The 17392-nt window shown below is 41.9% G+C and overlaps 1 protein-coding gene across 2 annotated transcripts in view; it reads left to right on the plus strand.

Annotated features, from left to right (window-relative positions):
• Positions 1 to 15229, plus strand: part of mtmr12 (myotubularin related protein 12) — a gene marked incomplete at its 5' end in the record, with an annotated part of 98665 nt that extends 83436 nt beyond the window's left edge. The window contains 3 exons of one of the 2 annotated variants that reach the window (XM_084307913.1): positions 106 to 282; positions 12366 to 12524; positions 13326 to 15228. In XM_084307913.1, the coding sequence (XP_084164039.1) occupies positions 106 to 282; positions 12366 to 12524; positions 13326 to 13928 (939 nt within the window). In that variant the 3' untranslated portion in view covers positions 13929 to 15228. Of the gene's footprint in view, positions 1 to 105; positions 283 to 12365; positions 12525 to 13325 lie in introns of both variants that reach the window. The other variant, XM_084307914.1, reaches the window with a different exon arrangement.
• Positions 15230 to 17392: the final 2163 nt, after the last annotated feature.

A 17392-nucleotide genomic window follows, 5' to 3' on the forward strand; every position in this document is an offset into this window, starting at 1 on the left:
CTGTCTTCACCTCTTCTTTCCTTTCTTTCTCATCCCTCCTACATTCACCTCCCCTCTCCTGTCTTCCACATTTGACTCTTTCCTCCCTCTCTCCTCTTCTCCCAGAATGTGTCTCCCGTCTTCCTTCTCTTCTTGGAGTGTGTATGGCAGCTCCTCCATCAGCACAGCCCTGCGTTCCAGTTCTCAGAGACCTACCTGACGGTGCTGTCTGACAGCCTGCATGTCCCCGTCTTCCATACCTTCCTGTTCAACTCGCAGTACCACAGAGCCTCCGTCCTCAAGGTACCAGCCTTCTGCTGTCCATACAATACCTTCCTGTCCAACTCACAGTACCACAGAGCCTCCGTCCTCAAGGTACCAGCCTTCTGCTGTCCATACAATACCTTCCTGTCCAACTCACAGTACCACAGAGCCTCCGTCCTCAAGGTACCAGCCTTCTGCTGTCCATACAATACCTTCCTGTTCAACTCACAGTACCACAGAGCCTCCGTCCTCAAGGTACCAGCCTTCTGCTGTCCATACAATACCTTCCTGTTCAACTCACAGTACCACAGAGCCTCCGTCCTCAAGGTACCAGCCTTCTGCTGTCCATACAATACCATCCTGTTCAACTCACAGTACCACAGAGCCTCCGTCCTCAAGGTACCAGCCTTCTGCTGTCCATACAATACCTTCCTGTCCAACTCACAGTACCACAGAGCCTCCGTCCTCAAGGTACCAGCCTTCTGCTGTCCATACAATACCTTCCTGTTCAACTCACAGTACCACAGAGCCTCCGTCCTCAAGGTACCAGCCTTCTGCTGTTCATACAATACCTTCCTGTTCAACTCACAGTACCACAGAGCCTCCATCCTCAAGGTACCAGCCTTCTGCTGTCCATACAATACCTTCCTGTTCAACTCACAGTACCACAGAGCCTCCGTCCTCAAGGTACCAGCCTTCTGCTGTCCACACAATACCTTCCTGTTCAACTCACAGTACCACAGAGCCTCCATCCTCAAGGTACCAGCCTTCCTCAAGGTACCAGCCTTCTGCTGTTCATACAATACCTTCCTGTCCAACTCACAGTACCACAGAGCCTCCGTCCTCAAGGTACCAGCCTTCTGCTGTCCATACAATACCTTCCTGTTCAACTCACAGTACCACAGAGCCTCCATCCTCAAGGTACCAGCCTTCTGCTGTCCATACAATACCATCCTGTTCAACTCGCAGTACCACAGAGCCTCCATCCTCAAGGTACCAGCCTTCTGCTGTCCATACAATACCATCCTGTTCAACTCACAGTACCATACCACCAGTTAAACATTATGCTAATAGCAGTAGTCATACCATACCACCAGTTAAACATTATGTTAATAGAAGTAGTCATACCATACCACCAGTTAAACATTATGCTAATAGCAGTAGTCATACCATACCACCAGTTAAACATTATGTTAATAGCAGTAGTCATACCATACCACCAGTTAAACATTATGTTAATAGCAGTAGTCATACCATACCACCAGTTAAACATTATGTTAATAGCAGTAGTCATACCATACCACCAGTTAAACATTATGCTAATAGCAGTAGTCATACCATACCACCAGTTAAACATTATGCTAATAGCAGTAGTCATACCATACCACCAGTTAAACATTATGTTAATAGCAGTAGCCATACCATACCACCAGTTAAACATTATGTTAATAGCAGTAGCCATACCATACCACCAGTTAAACATTATGTTAATAGTAGGGCTGTCAGTTTATCGCGTTAATTAGATTAATTAATTACACAGCAAATTATCGCGTTATGAAAATGTACGCAAAATTAATAACCCTTTTATTTTTATTTTAGTTTATCTCATTCATTCCATAAGAACGTAAAATAAACATTTATTACAGATTTTTTTTTTTAAATGGTTCATTTGCATGTTCTTGGTATCTGATTCTAGGGACATCTATGGATCTCAGGGAATGTATTCCCAGTGTCAGAAATACTGTGTCTGTTACTAGGCTTGAGTAAATTGTAATGAACCAAATGAGAATATCAATTAAATTTTTTATTTTAATTTTTTTATCTTTCACTGTGAATAACACCATGCTAAAACTGACCAGACCTGAAAAATCTAAGCAAATGAATAAAGGGAAGAAGGTTTTGTAGATACAGTACTGAATTCTGCAATCCGGACACATGCAATTTGAAATATGATTATAGAATATCAGGCCTAAAATGGTTATGCGATTAAAATGTGATTAATTAGATTAATTAATTACAAATCCTGTAATTAATTAGATACATTTTTTTTTATCGCCTGACAGCACTAGTTAATAGAAGTAGTAATAAAATACCACCAGTTAAACATTATGCTAATAGTAGCCATACCACCAGTTAAACATTATGCTAATAGCAGTAGCCATGCCAGCAGTTAAACATTATGCTAATAGCAGTAGTCATACCATACCACCAGTTAAACATTATGCTAATAGCACTGCAGTAGCCATACCAGCAGTTAAACATTATGTTAATAGTAGCCATACCACCAGTTAAACATTATGCTAATAGCAGTAGTCATACCATACCACCAGTTAAACATTATGCTAATAGCACTGCAGTAGCCATACCAGCAGTTAAACATTATGTTAATAGTAGCCATACCACCAGTTAAACATTATGCTAATAGCAGTAGCCATGCCAGCAGTTAAACATTATGCTAATAGCAGTAGTCATACCATACCACCAGTTAAACATTATGCTAATAGCAGTAGCCATACCAGCAATTAAACATTATGTTAATAGCAGTAGCCATACCACACCACCAATGTTCCCTCAAATTATTCGGTCTGAGCAAACACTCAAACCTCCTGAGCAGACATCAGCAACTACTGAGCAACATACGTCACCTGCCGATTAACCGGTTGGTTGATAAGCGGCGGTTTGTAAAAAATTATTTACCTCAATGTCTAACATAAAAATCTACACATTTAGCTGATACACAGAAATAATACAAAAAGGCATATATTCCTTAATAAAATATTTATTTGACCATTGACGATACAGAGCAACGTCCTCCCTCCCTCTTCTCTCTCTCTCTCCCTCTCTCCCTCTAAACCTCTCACCTTCCCCTCTGCTTCATTCCTCCTTTCTGTTATTCAGATACACATCAGAAAAATGTCACTTGTTTCCAGACTCCTCTGGTCTGGTCTTAGCTCTTACTTAGTCCTTTATGTTAGTCTGTGTGCACACTGCACATAAGAACACCTGCACATCAGAACACTGCACATCAGAACACTGCACATCAGAACACTGCACATCAGAACACTGCACATGAGAACACTGCACATCAGAACACCTGCACATCAGAACACTGCACATCAGAACACTGCACATCAGAACACTGCACATCAGAACACTGCACATCAGAACACTGCACATCAGAACACTGCATATCAGAACACTGCACATCAGAACACTGCACATCAGAAAAGAGTCACTTGTTTACTCCTCTGTTCCTCAAAAAATAATAAAATAATAAATAGAATAATCCAAAGGCAGCTCTTCTCCTCTGGTCTGGTCTTAGTTCTTACTTAGTCCTTTCTGTTAGTCTGTGTGCACACTGCACATCAGAACACTGCACATCAGAAAATAGTAACTTGTTTACTCTTCTGTTCCTCAAAAAATAAATAAAATAATAAATAAAATAATCCAAAGGCAGCTCTTCTCCTCTGGTCTGGTCTTATAGGCTCTTAGCTCTTAGTCCTTTCTGTTAGTCTGTGTGCACACTGCACATCAGAAAATAGTCACTTGTTTACTCTCTGTTCCTCAAAAAAACGAAAGAATAAATAGTTATCCAAAGTCAGCAGAAGCCACTTCTCCTCTGGTCTGGTCCGCTTCTTCTGGGAAACAGAGTAGAGTAGAATAGAATAGAGTAATTAGTAATTAATCTTCTAACGTCAGATTTTTGCCAAGTTCAAAACACACATGTTTGTGTTATTGTTAACACTTTGATCGCCTGGGTTAAATTCATAATTTACCATCCCTCGCCAGCCCTATTTAACATGGAGAAGTTCCCCTTCTTTGCAGGGCTATAACTTTTTAAATTGTATTGCTAAATTGACATTACTATGGCCCATTCAACGTCCTATATCTATTGTTCAGGGTGTAGCAACGTTATACTTTTTCATTCACATATTCATACTAAAATACGGTCTAAAGTATAAGTATGTTTTTATCGTTTTCTGCAGCTTTCTCCAGAACTTGATTTATAGCCCCAAATGCATTATATTGATGATGAAATACAGTTTGATAGGAATCTGTGTGAGATAAAAAATGTCAACTGGACGTGCTTCTAGGAGTTACTAAGTATGATCTGATGTTGACCGGATGGGCGGGGGGTCGTTTATAATTCCGTGGCAAACGTTATATCATTCATCTAGTGTGGGTGATATGATCATCAGAGCAGTTTATATCGAACACGTTAAAAAATAACGCTGGATCTTACCGTATCTTCCTCGCGCCGTTGGACGATGAGCGTGGAACTGAAATATTCCTATTATGGGATGTAGAAATATCCGATCCATTTCCAGGTTGTATAATAGTATATACGTCCAAATCATGTTGTTTATGGAGTTATTTGCAATCGATCGATGTCCAGTGTGTCAAGATGGAGTCCCGCTAACGATAGCGAGTGCCCGGACGAAATATGGGTGAGCACCACTTCATCCGCATCACTTCCTGTTTGGGCGATCCGCCGATCGGCCACCAGATGGCGCTCTTGAACCGTTTGAGAGTTGAGAGGGGCTCAACAGTACATATCATGTCTCCGGGGGAGAAATATGATTTCGATCACAGATTTTTGAAATATTGATATCAAATACGCTGCCCAGCGTCTTCGGCAGAATGAGCATGGCGGGGAAAGACGCTGCCCAGTGTTTTCGGCGATTAAAGTGTTAATACTGTAGTCTTGAAATTGTCTTGGTCTAGAAAATACAAACATGACTAAACAAAATTATGTTAATATTAGCAGTTATACAATTGATAAAAACAAGCTCTTAATGATTCAGATGATAATTCCTAATGAGTGATAGACAGTATAACACGCACATATCTGATCAGGAACTAATATGTTACCTTATCTTTCCCGTCTGTCCTTCTCAGTTCTCCAGTGGTTGTACACCTTGTCCAGGCTGATGGTGGTGGCACCGTCTGTGTCTGCTTGTAGCCTTGACTTGATTTGCATCAACTCGTCTAGATGTTCCACTTCAAGATGATTTCTTGATGTTGTTTTGATACGATTCATCAAGCTAAACCCTCTTTCACAGTCTGCATTGGACGCTTGAAATGTCCCACAAATGTCCACAAGCTGTGAGACGTTGCTCAACTCCTCACATCTAAGTGTTGCAGCCACCATATGTGAGAATGTGCTGATTGTATTTTGTTTCAGTTTGTGTCTCACAATGTACTTTAAATCAGCATATTCATGGTTAATGGCATCCATAGACTCTGGGAGGAGAATGGCCTGGTATTTCTTTGCCAGCACAGCAACATCTGATGCTCCATAGTCAAAAGCGAGCATCCAGGTGATCACACAGGCTGTGAATAAACAGGATCATATCCCTGGTAATAGTATCCCCATCTGCTTCTGAGGCCCTCATCACCTCTTTGACCCCGTCACTCCACTGAGGCCCTGCATCATTCAGGTACTGTGAACGCAGCTTCTCAATCTTGGCTCTTGCAAGGCAATGCCCTTCCATCACTGTCAGGTAAATTTTTTTGAGAGAAAGGCAGAGTTGTGCCAGCTCGCTCAATACATCTCCAAGAGCAGTGAGTGTAACCTTGTACTTTGGATCACTCAGCTTTTTGTAGCAGTATTTTGCCACTGGATCTCCTTCATCACCGACTCTTCTGCAGTATTCTTCAAGAACAGTGTCGTTTCTCAGAACAGCATTTACAGCTTGGTTGCGTGACAGCCATCGCACTTCATTCAAAGGCCTGAATGACAGTGTATCCTCATCAAGGACCTCTGCTAGTTCCTCAAATCTGCCCTTCTTTACTGCTGACCGGGAGAACATGTTGTATACACTTCTAAGAAGAGTTTCCACTTCTCGCATCAAAGGCACATGTTTCCAAGCATCATCAATGCCCAAGTCCTCTTTGTGGGCCACACAGTGTTGTTCTGTGAGATGTGCTATTTGGCGTCTCAATATAGCTGCAACTCCATTGTGCTTTCCTAGCATTACTGAGGCACCATCAGAGGTCGGCATCACCATTCTCTGCATGTATGTTTGGAATAAAACTGCGTGATGGCCTCAACAATAGCTGGAGCAGTGCATGACGTTAACTGAATGATGTCACCAAACTCAGTTTTGTAGTTGACATCATTTTCCTCCCTGTATTTTATATACAGAACTAGCATTTTGTGCACTGTGATGTCTGTGCTCTCATCTACTATCAAGGTATGAAACGGGGCATTTTGAATATTGCACATAGTCTCATTCTGTACAATTGCATTGATTGACTTCACAAACTCAAAGGCATAGTTCTTGCTCCACCAGTGTTCTGGGATACTCACATATTTTGCCACATGATCATGGATCTGTTGAACAGACAGCATTGATGCGTTCATTTGTATGCCGAGTAGTACATTGTCAATGAGCACTTTCACTTGCTGGCTGTCAGATCTGTTCTTTTGCAACTGCTCATTCCTGTCACGTCTTTCCTCTTCATTCTGCAGCAGCAACTTACCGATTCCAAGTCCAACCCTATTACGTCTCTGTAAAATTCCAGCAGCATTATGGTGCGTTTTGTTCAGAAGGTGGCGTTTGAGGTAGTCCATTTTCCATTCGTCCCATTTTTTCCCTTCAGAAAAGTCACCTGAAACTTTTGCCTCGCAACATGTTTTGCAGAGAACTCCTTTCTCCTCCGAAAAAGAAAAAACATCTCCCAGTTGCACATGTTGTCCGTCTATTTGCACAAACTGCGCCAGCCATTCAGTCTTAAAAGAGAGCACTTTCCTCCTTACTTTGGCTGGGTTGGCGGCGGCGGTGTGAGTCGTATTAACTTTGTTTTTTTTAGGAGGCTGACTAGTCGTCATTATTATTTTGCACTCGCCGTCCACTACGGCTGCTGCAGATTCAGGAAGCGCCAAACGTTTAGGCAAATCACAGACGCCGATACTAAAACGTCTTTCTGTGGTGCCACGCAATAGGTTGGATCGTATCGAAGAGCTAGCCAATTAGAGCGAGTGCTATGTTGGGGGCCCCAGAACGTGTGAATTACGTGCATCCAAACAAACGTTTTTTATAAAAAAATTTTACACAAACGTTTTGTGCGCGACTGATTTCAGATGTGCGCGGGAGCATTTGGCCATGTGCACGGGCACACAGGCGCACCACCAGTTAAACATGATGTTAGTAGTGCATGTCTAACAGGGGTTAATCTTCTCTGTTTATACTGTACATACCGTAATTCCTCTAATAGTAACCGGGTCTCAAATACAAGCCGGGTCTCTATTAATGGCCGGGTGCGCTCTTGAGCTAAGCAATTATAAGCCGGCCTCCTAATACAAGCCGGGTTACTAATATACTGAGCTGCATACTGAGCTAGTTACTTGATTTCACTTTGAAAACGTTGAAATGACCAGTGACCACCTGTAATTGCACTGTTTACTATTTCATACAGTACTTGGTTTCAATAAATGAACCCAGTACATTTTACTGGGTTCAAATTGACACAAAATGTTGATTTATTCATTATGATCCGTTTGAAAATTTGAAATATAGGCCTCCCTCTTATACAGGCCTCCTCCTAATACAAGCCTGGTACCCGCTACAGTTGAAACAAATACAAGCCGGGGTTACTATTAGAGGAATTACGGTAGTTAATACCCCGTTGAATATCTTTTTACATTGCTAACAGCCAACAGTCTCTGCGTTGTGTTTGATGATGGTGGTGGAATGATGACAGTTCGCACAGCTCTGATGTCGATTCAATGATGATTGATTGATTGATTGAAAACTTTATTAACAGATTGCAGAATGGGTACAATACAGTACAGCTCAATACACACAATTGTTATGGGGATGCAGACCAGAGAAAGACTTTCGTCTTGTTTACATCAGGGTCCCCCATTTTCAATTCATCATGATGACTTTATTGCTTACAAGCACTTCTGGATCTGGGGGATACAAGCAGTACAACTATTCATTATAACAGAAAATAATAATCAAAGGAAACTTACCATACTAACAAATGATTTCTGTAACCAAATGAAATAACGATTAACTGACTAAAATGTATTATATATATAACAATCTAATGTTGGTAATTACTATTACTATACTATTACAAATTACACAAATCACAATACACTTCTGTTACAGATAGATTGGTACACATAGATAATCACTCTGGCTATGAATTCATATTTACAGGTTTTGATTGAACAGTCACACACTCACTAGTAGAGCATGCCAGTTACTAAATGTAGCCAGTAGTAGAGCATGCCAGTTACTAAATGTAGCCAGTAGTAGAGCATGCCAGTTACTAAATGTAGCCAGTAGTAGAGCATGCCAGTTACTAAATGTAGGCAGTAGCATGCCAGTTACTAAATGTAGGCAGTAGTAGAGCAGTTACAAAATGTAGCCAGTAGTGGAGCATGCCAGTTATTAAATGTAGCCAGTAGCATGCCAGTTACTAAATGTAGCCAGTAGTAGAGCATGCCAGTTACTAAATGTAGCCAGTAGTAGAGCATGCCAGTTATTAACACATTTGGTGCCACACCCCTTTGCCCAGATAACCCCTTTGAGTGCCAGCGCTTTAGTCAATGGGATGTCGGGGATATTTGCGAACGCTTAAACTATATCTTAATTTATGGCTATGGGTGTAAAACACCCCTCGCTTATCAATGACTTGCTTGCAGTCAACATGTACGAAATTGTTTTTTCATTGGTACATTTCCGTTTTATACCGTTTTGAATACGAGTGTAGTTTCGGAGAGTTCTAGTAATTTCAGAGAAATTCCGCGATAATAGCCCTTTAGTGGAATACACAAAACACGTTGTAATTTTTCGGCTGATTTATGAATAGTTTTCAAATCAACGCTAGATTATCGATAGTATATGTGTACTTATGCACGCTAGAGAAGCGGGCTGAAAAATCTATTATCCATGACCTGGTCAGCGCTAACGTCATACAAGCACACACACACACACAGACACGTTGTGATCGCTATGAAAAAAACATCTGATTAACCCAATACTGGTAAAATAGAGTCCTTACCTCACATCAGATGTTCTGCAAAAAGATTAATCCAATTCCTGATCGCCATTCCAAATATTGATCGCGTTTATTGATCCAACGTTATAGTCTGAAACACATAATCGAAAGCTGCTCCGAGCCTCCCCAGTGAATGTGGTAACAGACACTGCTTGCCAGAGATGGGGAAACCCTGGACCGGACTATTTTCCTGATGCACATGGCCACTCAATCCAATCCAATGATGTGCATTACCATCCGGGAGACGATAGGGGGCGGTATTTGCCCTTTTCGAGCTCAGAGCCATTCCCAATGATAACGTCAGGCTGGATGGATGAAAAATGAATGGATATTGCTAATAAAAGAAATAACGATTAAATAACGAGAACTCGTCATTGGCACTCAACGCATGGCGAGTTAGGATGAGAAATCTCGTCGTTGGCACTCAAAGTGTTAAATGTAGCCAGTAGTAGAGCATGCCAGTTATTAAATGTAGCCAGTAGCATGCCAGTTATTAAATGTAGCCAGTAGTAGAGCATGCCAGTTATTAAATGTAGCCAGTAGCATACCAGTTATTAAATGTAGCCAGTAGTAGAGCATGCCAGTTACTAAATGTAGCCAGTAGTAGAGCATGCCAGTTATTAAATGTAGCCAGTAGCATGCCAGTTACTAAATATAGCCAGTAGTAGAGCATGCCAGTTATTAAATGTAGCCAGTAGCATGCCAGTTACTAAATGTAGCCAGTAGTAGAGCATGCCAGTTACTAAATGTAGCCAGTAGTAGAGCATGCCAGTTACTAAATGTAGCCAGTAGTAGAGCATGCCAGTTACTAAATGTAGCCAGTAGTAGAGCATGCCAGTTACTAAATGTAGCCAGTAGTAGAGCATGCCAGTTATTAAATGTAGCCAGTAGCATGCCAGTTATTAAATGTAGCCAGTAGCATGCCAGTTATTAAATGTAGCCAGTAGCATGCCAGTTACTAAATGTAGCCAGTAGCATACCAGTTATTAAATGTAGCCAGTAGTAGAGCATGCCAGTTACTAAATGTAGCCAGTAGTAGAGCATGCCAGTTATTAAATGTAGCCAGTAGCATGCCAGTTACTAAATATAGCCAGTAGTAGAGCATGCCAGTTATTAAATGTAGCCAGTAGCATGCCAATTACTAAATGTAGCCAGTAGTAGAGCATGCCAGTTACTAAATGTAGCCAGTAGTAGAGCATGCCAGTTACTAAATGTAGCCAGTAGTAGAGCATGCCAGTTACTAAATGTAGCCAGTAGTAGAGCATGCCAGTTACTAAATGTAGCCAGTAGTAGAGCATGCCAGTTACTAAATGTAGCCAGTAGTAGAGCAGTTACTAAATGTAGCCAGTAGTAGAGCAGTTACTAAATGTAGCCAGTAGTAGAGCAGTTACTAAATGTAGCCAGTAGTAGAGCAGTTACTAAATGTAGCCAGTAGTAGAGCAGTTACTAAATGTAGCCAGTAGTAGAGCAGTTACTAAATGTAGCCAGTAGTAGAGCAGTTACTAAATGTAGCCAGTAGTAGAGCAGTTACTAAATGTAGCCAGTAGTAGAGCAGTTACTAAATGTAGCCAGTAGTAGAGCAGTTACTAAATGTAGCCAGTAGTAGAGCAGTTACTAAATGTAGCCAGTAGAGCAGTTACTAAATGTAGCCAGTAGTAGAGCAGTTACTAAATGTAGCCAGTAGTAGAGCAGTTAGCCAGTAGAGCATGCCAGTTACTAAATGTAGCCATCTCACTGAACTCTGTACATCTGTAATATCTGTATATATCCCATACATACTCTTTAGTTATACCACTAGCCATTATTTATAGTATGTGTACATAATATTACTGTATACACATCAGATTAACAGTTTTACTCAGTAGCTTTGTTATATATTCCATGTAATCACTTGTTACACTGTATTACTGTATACACACTGTATATTACACACCTGTCCTGTGTATTGTTATTGTATTGTAGATTCAGACAAGTATTTTTCCGTTGTACTGTACTTATGCTGTATGATGACAATACATGTGAATGTAATGTAGTAGTGTCTGCCAGCCTGGCAGTGAGTCCACCACACATAGCATCACTGTAGGGTTCTGTCTTAGCTGCCTCTATAGGCCTATTGTATCTCGATGTGACGTAACACTAACGCTACTGTGGCAGACCAGAGCCCTGCCCTCTGCCATGGTGGAAAACACTGCAGGATTTTAAAGAAGCCCATGAAATGTTACCCTTGAGGGCAAACACCAAAATAAATTGTCCAATAAAATCTGATTTTGATCCCTACTATCCAACGAGGGCGCTTTAGGACGTCAATCGAACGTCTATCAGATTGTTGCATTTGGAAATTTGTTGAATCACAGAAGCTTGCGATGCAGTGAATGCCGTTTCCATACATATTTAAAACTCTGCCTCATTAAAACCTCTTACTGTAGATCTTTTAAAGTTCTACCTCATTAAAATCTCTCTTCCTGTAGATCTTTAAGATTCAGCCTCATTAAAACCTCTTCTACAGCTTATCTGTATGGGAAGCAACTTTATGCTTAAAAAGAATCTGTAAGAAATCTTAGTGTTCATCCACCCTTACTCAAAAGGTATCTATGAAATCTTGTAGTGTTCATCCACCCTTACTCCAAAAGTATCTACTAAATCTTGTAGTGTTCATCCACCCTTACTCCAAAAGTATCTACTAAATCTTGTAGTGTTCATCCACCCTTACTCCAAAAGTATCTACTAAATCTTGTAGTGTTCATCCACCCTTACTCCAAAAGTATCTACTAAATCTTGTAGTGTTCATCCACCCTTACTCCAAAAGTATCTACTAAATCTTGTAGTGTTCATCCACCCTTACTCAAAATTAATCTGTAAGAAATCCTGTAGTGTTCATTCAACCTTACTTGACGAGAATCTGTAAGAAATCTTGTAGTGTTCATCCAACCTTACTCAAAATTAATCTGTAAGAAATCTTGTAGTGTTCATCCAACCTTACTCAAAATTAATCTGTAAGAAATCTTGTAGTGTTCATCCAACCTTACTCAAAATTAATCTGTAAGAAGTGTTGTAGTGTTCATCCACCCTTACTCACACTCCCCAATGCCTGCTTGTCTTGGCAGGTCGAGTCGCCACAGTCACAAAGAGGCCCATTGAACTGCCCCACCGTGTGGGACTGGTCGGTGCAGTTTGACTGCAAGGCGCAGGATCTCTTCATTAACCCTCTGTATGCTGAGAAACCCAGGCAGGACAAGAGTGTGCGGAAGTCACACAGGCCTAAGGTAAAGATTGATGGAAGAAATTATTATTTAAATATAATAATTAAATGGATACAAAATTTTATGCATTTATTTTTTCGATTCTGTTTCAAGGCACAGCTCTGCTCACATACTTGTAGGTATCTGTCAATTCCAGGAAATGGATTACATCTAGACTCAAGAAATCTTTTAACTGAGGTCTAACATGTTGAACAAATGCACAAAGCCAAGAAAGTTATAATGTTGTAATCGCTTGGCGGCTGGGTGGCGCAGCGGAGATTGCGCTCGTCACCAATGCAAGAGACTCCGGTCTCGAATCCGGGTGTCAGCATTGCCTCCGGCTTGGGCCGGCCGTCATACTGGCTCAATTGGCAGAGTCAGCGGGAGGAAGTCGATGGGTGGTAATCTGGACGTTGTGGACAGCGACTCCTACAGGTCGGTTGGGGGACGCCTGCACAGCAGAGACAGGAAATGGCAAGGGTAGTGTGAGCCTCCCACACGTTACACCTCGCCAATGAGAGTCCGCGCTGGAAAAGATGTGACCGGCTGCCTCCTCGTGTACCGGATGGGACACGTGATGCAAGGCTTCTATCCTCCCTACAACCGACCAGTGGGGGGCATATGCGAGCAACGTTCAAGACAGGGGAGGGGAGAATTGGAAATACGAAATTGGGATGGGAGAAAAATAGAAAATAAGGAGAAAAAGTGGATTCAAAGAATATATGTTGTAATCGCTTAAGACTAGCCACTGTCAGAACATGACATTATTTCAGCTGTCTGAATAAAACAGAGCTCCCAACAATCACCATCTTCCCTCGTCTCTAGCACCAGAGACAGCTGTCACTACCCAGTTCAGCCTTCAAGACCCAGTCGAAGAAGGGCTTCTTCCAGGACGAGGCGGACAGCCTGAAGAAGATCCTGCGTGTGAAGCGCATCAGCCGCTGGATGCTGTCCCCGGACTCTCCGCAACCCTCCTCCCCCACCAGGGAGTTCTACGAGGCCTGGCAGCTCAAGCCCCTGGACTACCACGGCCTGCTGCTGCCGCGCCTCGACGGGCCCTCTGTCTGCGTGTGGATGCAGAGGTACCTCCGCTGGATCCACGAGGTGCAGATCTTCGGCGGCGGCTCCTTCACCGTCCTCAGCAAGGTGTCCGACCTGCTAGGCGAGGTGCAGGACCTGCAGAGGCGCCTGGACCGCTACGGGTCCGGCGGTGCTGCGCCCGTCCACCAGAGGGCCAGGGCCCAGACGCCGCCGGATGAGACTGACGACGTCAGGTCCTCGGTGCGCCTCTCCTCATCCTTCCCTTTCACAACCATGAGGAATAACTGGTCGTACAAGCCAGCCTTCCCGAGCAGCCTCCTCCAGAGCTTGATGGCTTCGGATCACTTGGCAGGCAAGGAGGATGAAGACCCAGAAACCATAGTCTGACAGCGCCAGACACACCACCAGCTGAACCTGCCCACAACTCTGCCCAGTACTCTGCCCCACCTACCCTGCCTCAGAACAATGGTCATACGGAAACGATTTGCACCCCCTAACCAAATCTGAGCTGTTAACCATGTTCCATGAGTGTACTAGGAAGTAACCGTGTGGTGTGTAGCTCTTACCTTCTACACTGTGTATTGAAGTGACGTAGGACCAGGAGGGAAGTATTTGGTAATTGAGGACAAGCAACTTCTAGGCTCTGTTGACTCTCTAATTATCATAGATTTTTGTGAACTAATCAATTCGTTGATATAAAGATCCCATATTGCAGAAAGGGAGATTTCCATTACTATGTTTGATTATAAAGCAGGTCTAGGTGATATATAAATACTGTGATGGTATCAAAACACTCAGTCCACAGAGAACACAAACTGTGCCTTTAAAACGAGCCATTTGGACTGCTTCAATCCGCCCTATTGATCTCCTTGGGGAAATTCGGGCACCATGGGGGAGGGCAGGTAGTTATGGGCAGGGTACATAAATATAGGCAATAAAATGATATGTTGCACTCAATAAATATAGGCAATTAAGAGAGGAGATGTCGAACTATATTGAGATGGTTTTAACTTAACAAAATATCTTATGGATATAAGATAAGAATAAACTTTATTGTCCCTGAGGGGAACATTTACTAGGAGCATCATTCTGCGATAATGGTGTAAACAAAAAAGAGAGATATATATACAATCATTCATTCAGTTAGTAAAAAGGACTTCAGACAAATAATGCATAGAGACATGCAACCATAATTCATAAGTAGGTAACTCATTTCAAAAGCTTCAAAAAGCTTCGATATCGAGACTTCAAATAAAACACAAGAAATGTGTAAAATGGTGTTTCCGCACACGGGCCGTCGTGCAGGAGGACTCTTTTAAATCTAGTGCTCGCCAGAGATGTTATTGTAATTTTATTAGAGTTAATGGAAATAACTCATTCAGCATAATAAAAAAAAAGAAAACTCTTTAACAAATTGAGTCTTGGTCGACGGAGACCAAACAGAGTGGTCATTCAGCCCGGAGGAGACATTCTGGCATGCTGTCGAGTAACCATAGTAACCGTATCCACAAACCCTTTATCCAGTGCAATACAGGTGGAGATGCTTTGTGACATCAGTGTCCGTCCGTCCCCCCCCGCTCCTTGTTGTACTGTAGCGGCCGAGAGACCATGAGAGTACTGTGTAGTCGGCTATGTACATAAAGGGGACGTTTTGTATCTTGTGACCATAGCCAATATCAGGCTTGGCTGTGGTGGGGGGGGGGGGGGGGGTGTTGGTGGCTTGCAGATGGAGGAGCCTAATACAGACATGGGAGGATCTAAAATTAACCTCAGCTTTATTTACTCACTCCCACAAGGTAAGCGGAGTATGGTTGGTTTAGTCTCTGTTCTGTGTCTGTTTGCCTTCCCCTCTCGGACTTAAAACATAAAATGAATCAAAGCGCTGTTCATTCTAACCTGGCTGTGCCTGGAGTTTTTATTTCCATGAGCAAATTGTACAAATAGTTTCTGTATGTAAAGTGTGTGTGTGTACACAAACGATAAGCAATGTGTTTCTAATTGGATGGAGAATTGGACTGCAACTTTGCTCATGACATGATTATGTAATGCGCAGGGAGATATGTCTGGTTCTTGCAGAGCCATCTGCTGGCTACAGGAAGTACTACACCTAAAATACAAGAAATTAGGAAGCGTTATTAACTCTTTGATGGGGAATTAAATATTACAGTTCAGGAACTGTTATTAGGGGCTTCTTTATCTGAGAAGAGTTGATCCATTTTCCCCCGGTAATATTTGGCCAGGATATTTCAAAAGTTATACTCCGGGTAATGTATTTTTCCTGACTCCTAAGATCGAATAATTAAACGTATTATGTTTTTTTTTTATTGTAATTCTTTTAAGTGCTTAGGAAATGTACAAAAAGAAAATGTTGGTAATTAAATTACAGAAATTACTATAAATGTTGCTACAGGCTAGTTATTAATTATTAACATGGATGGATGTTATAAATATGATTTGCTATTACTGTATAAAAGTCACAAATGAGTGGTAATGACTGTAAGTGAGAATGACTTGGTGTAGACGGTTTCAAAGTGATACCGATAACATTCTAAAGGATCCAAACTGTTCCCTAGCAACAGAATTCCAGTGAAACTGTATAATGAATCGGAATTAAACATTAGTTATTTATGTGATTAAGTTATCTCAGTTATAAGGATTTATCTATTATAGTTTTCAATTATGATGTACTGTATCTTAAAAGAGTACATTTGTGATATTTTGAGTCTTGCATGAGATCTTAAAGCTCAGGGGTTCCCAGACTGTATACTGTAGAATGTGAGATAAGAGGGAGAGAAACCATGATCAGAATAGTCACTCTTACACACTCGGCTTGTGATAATTTTCACACTGATATTTTTTGTGAATGAAATAATGCTTTCAACTGTTTCCTCCTTTTGCTGAGGGCCCCCGAAATCTTTCTGAATGAGTCCTAGATACAGAGGGCCCCCTGGAACATTTCTGAAGCAGTCCTAGAGGTACAGAGGGCCCCCTGGAACCTTTCTGAATGAGTCCTAGAGGTGCTGAGGGGCCCCTGGAACCTTTCTGAATGAGTCCTGGTACTGAGGGCCCCCTGGGACCTTTCTGAATGAGTCCTAGAGGTGCAGAGGGGTCTCTGGAACCTTTCTGAATGAGTCCTGGTACTGAGGGCCCCCTGGGACCTTTCTGAATGAGTCCTAGAGGTGCAGAGGGGTCTCTGGAACCTTTCTGAAGGAGTCCTAGAGGTGCAGAGGGGTCTCTGGAACCTTTCTAAATGAGTCCTGGTGCCCAGTCTCCTCAAAACATTCCCCTTTTACTACTGATTCCATGTGTAGAATGTCTCAAGTTTCACTCAATATAAGGAATGACATGTTTGTGCTCAAGGACAATTTGTGTCACAAGTTACTGTTTGCACTTAAAGTGGATACAAAGACTTAATGTACGTGTGGACCAACTGTACTGCTGCCTACTTAAGCTATGTGTGATGTATTTGCCTTATCCCTGGGGGGGGGGGGGGTTGTTATTTGCTACTGGTATAAGAGAAACGATAGTCACTTTGTATTTTTATAAACCTTTTTATATTTTCTTTGCACTATTGATGTAGAAACTGAAATTACCATCCACTTAAAACTGCATGTTGCAACAACTGACACAAGCGTCCTATTGGATCAGATGGTGGCAACGGTGTTGAGTCTAATTGATGAAGCTTTGTCGATTTCTGATGCTTTTTGTAAATAAAAGATCACTATATGCCAAATGCTGCACTTGTTTAATCTGCCACAATGTGTGATATCTTGAAAATGAACTGATCAGTCACTGGGGTTGTCCTGGTCGGGTAGATGGAGAGATAGATACATAGAGAGATGGATACTGTA

This window comes from Notolepis coatsorum, assembly GCF_963971535.1.
Source record: "Notolepis coatsorum genome assembly, chromosome: 2".
NCBI lineage: Eukaryota > Metazoa > Chordata > Actinopteri > Aulopiformes > Paralepididae > Notolepis > Notolepis coatsorum.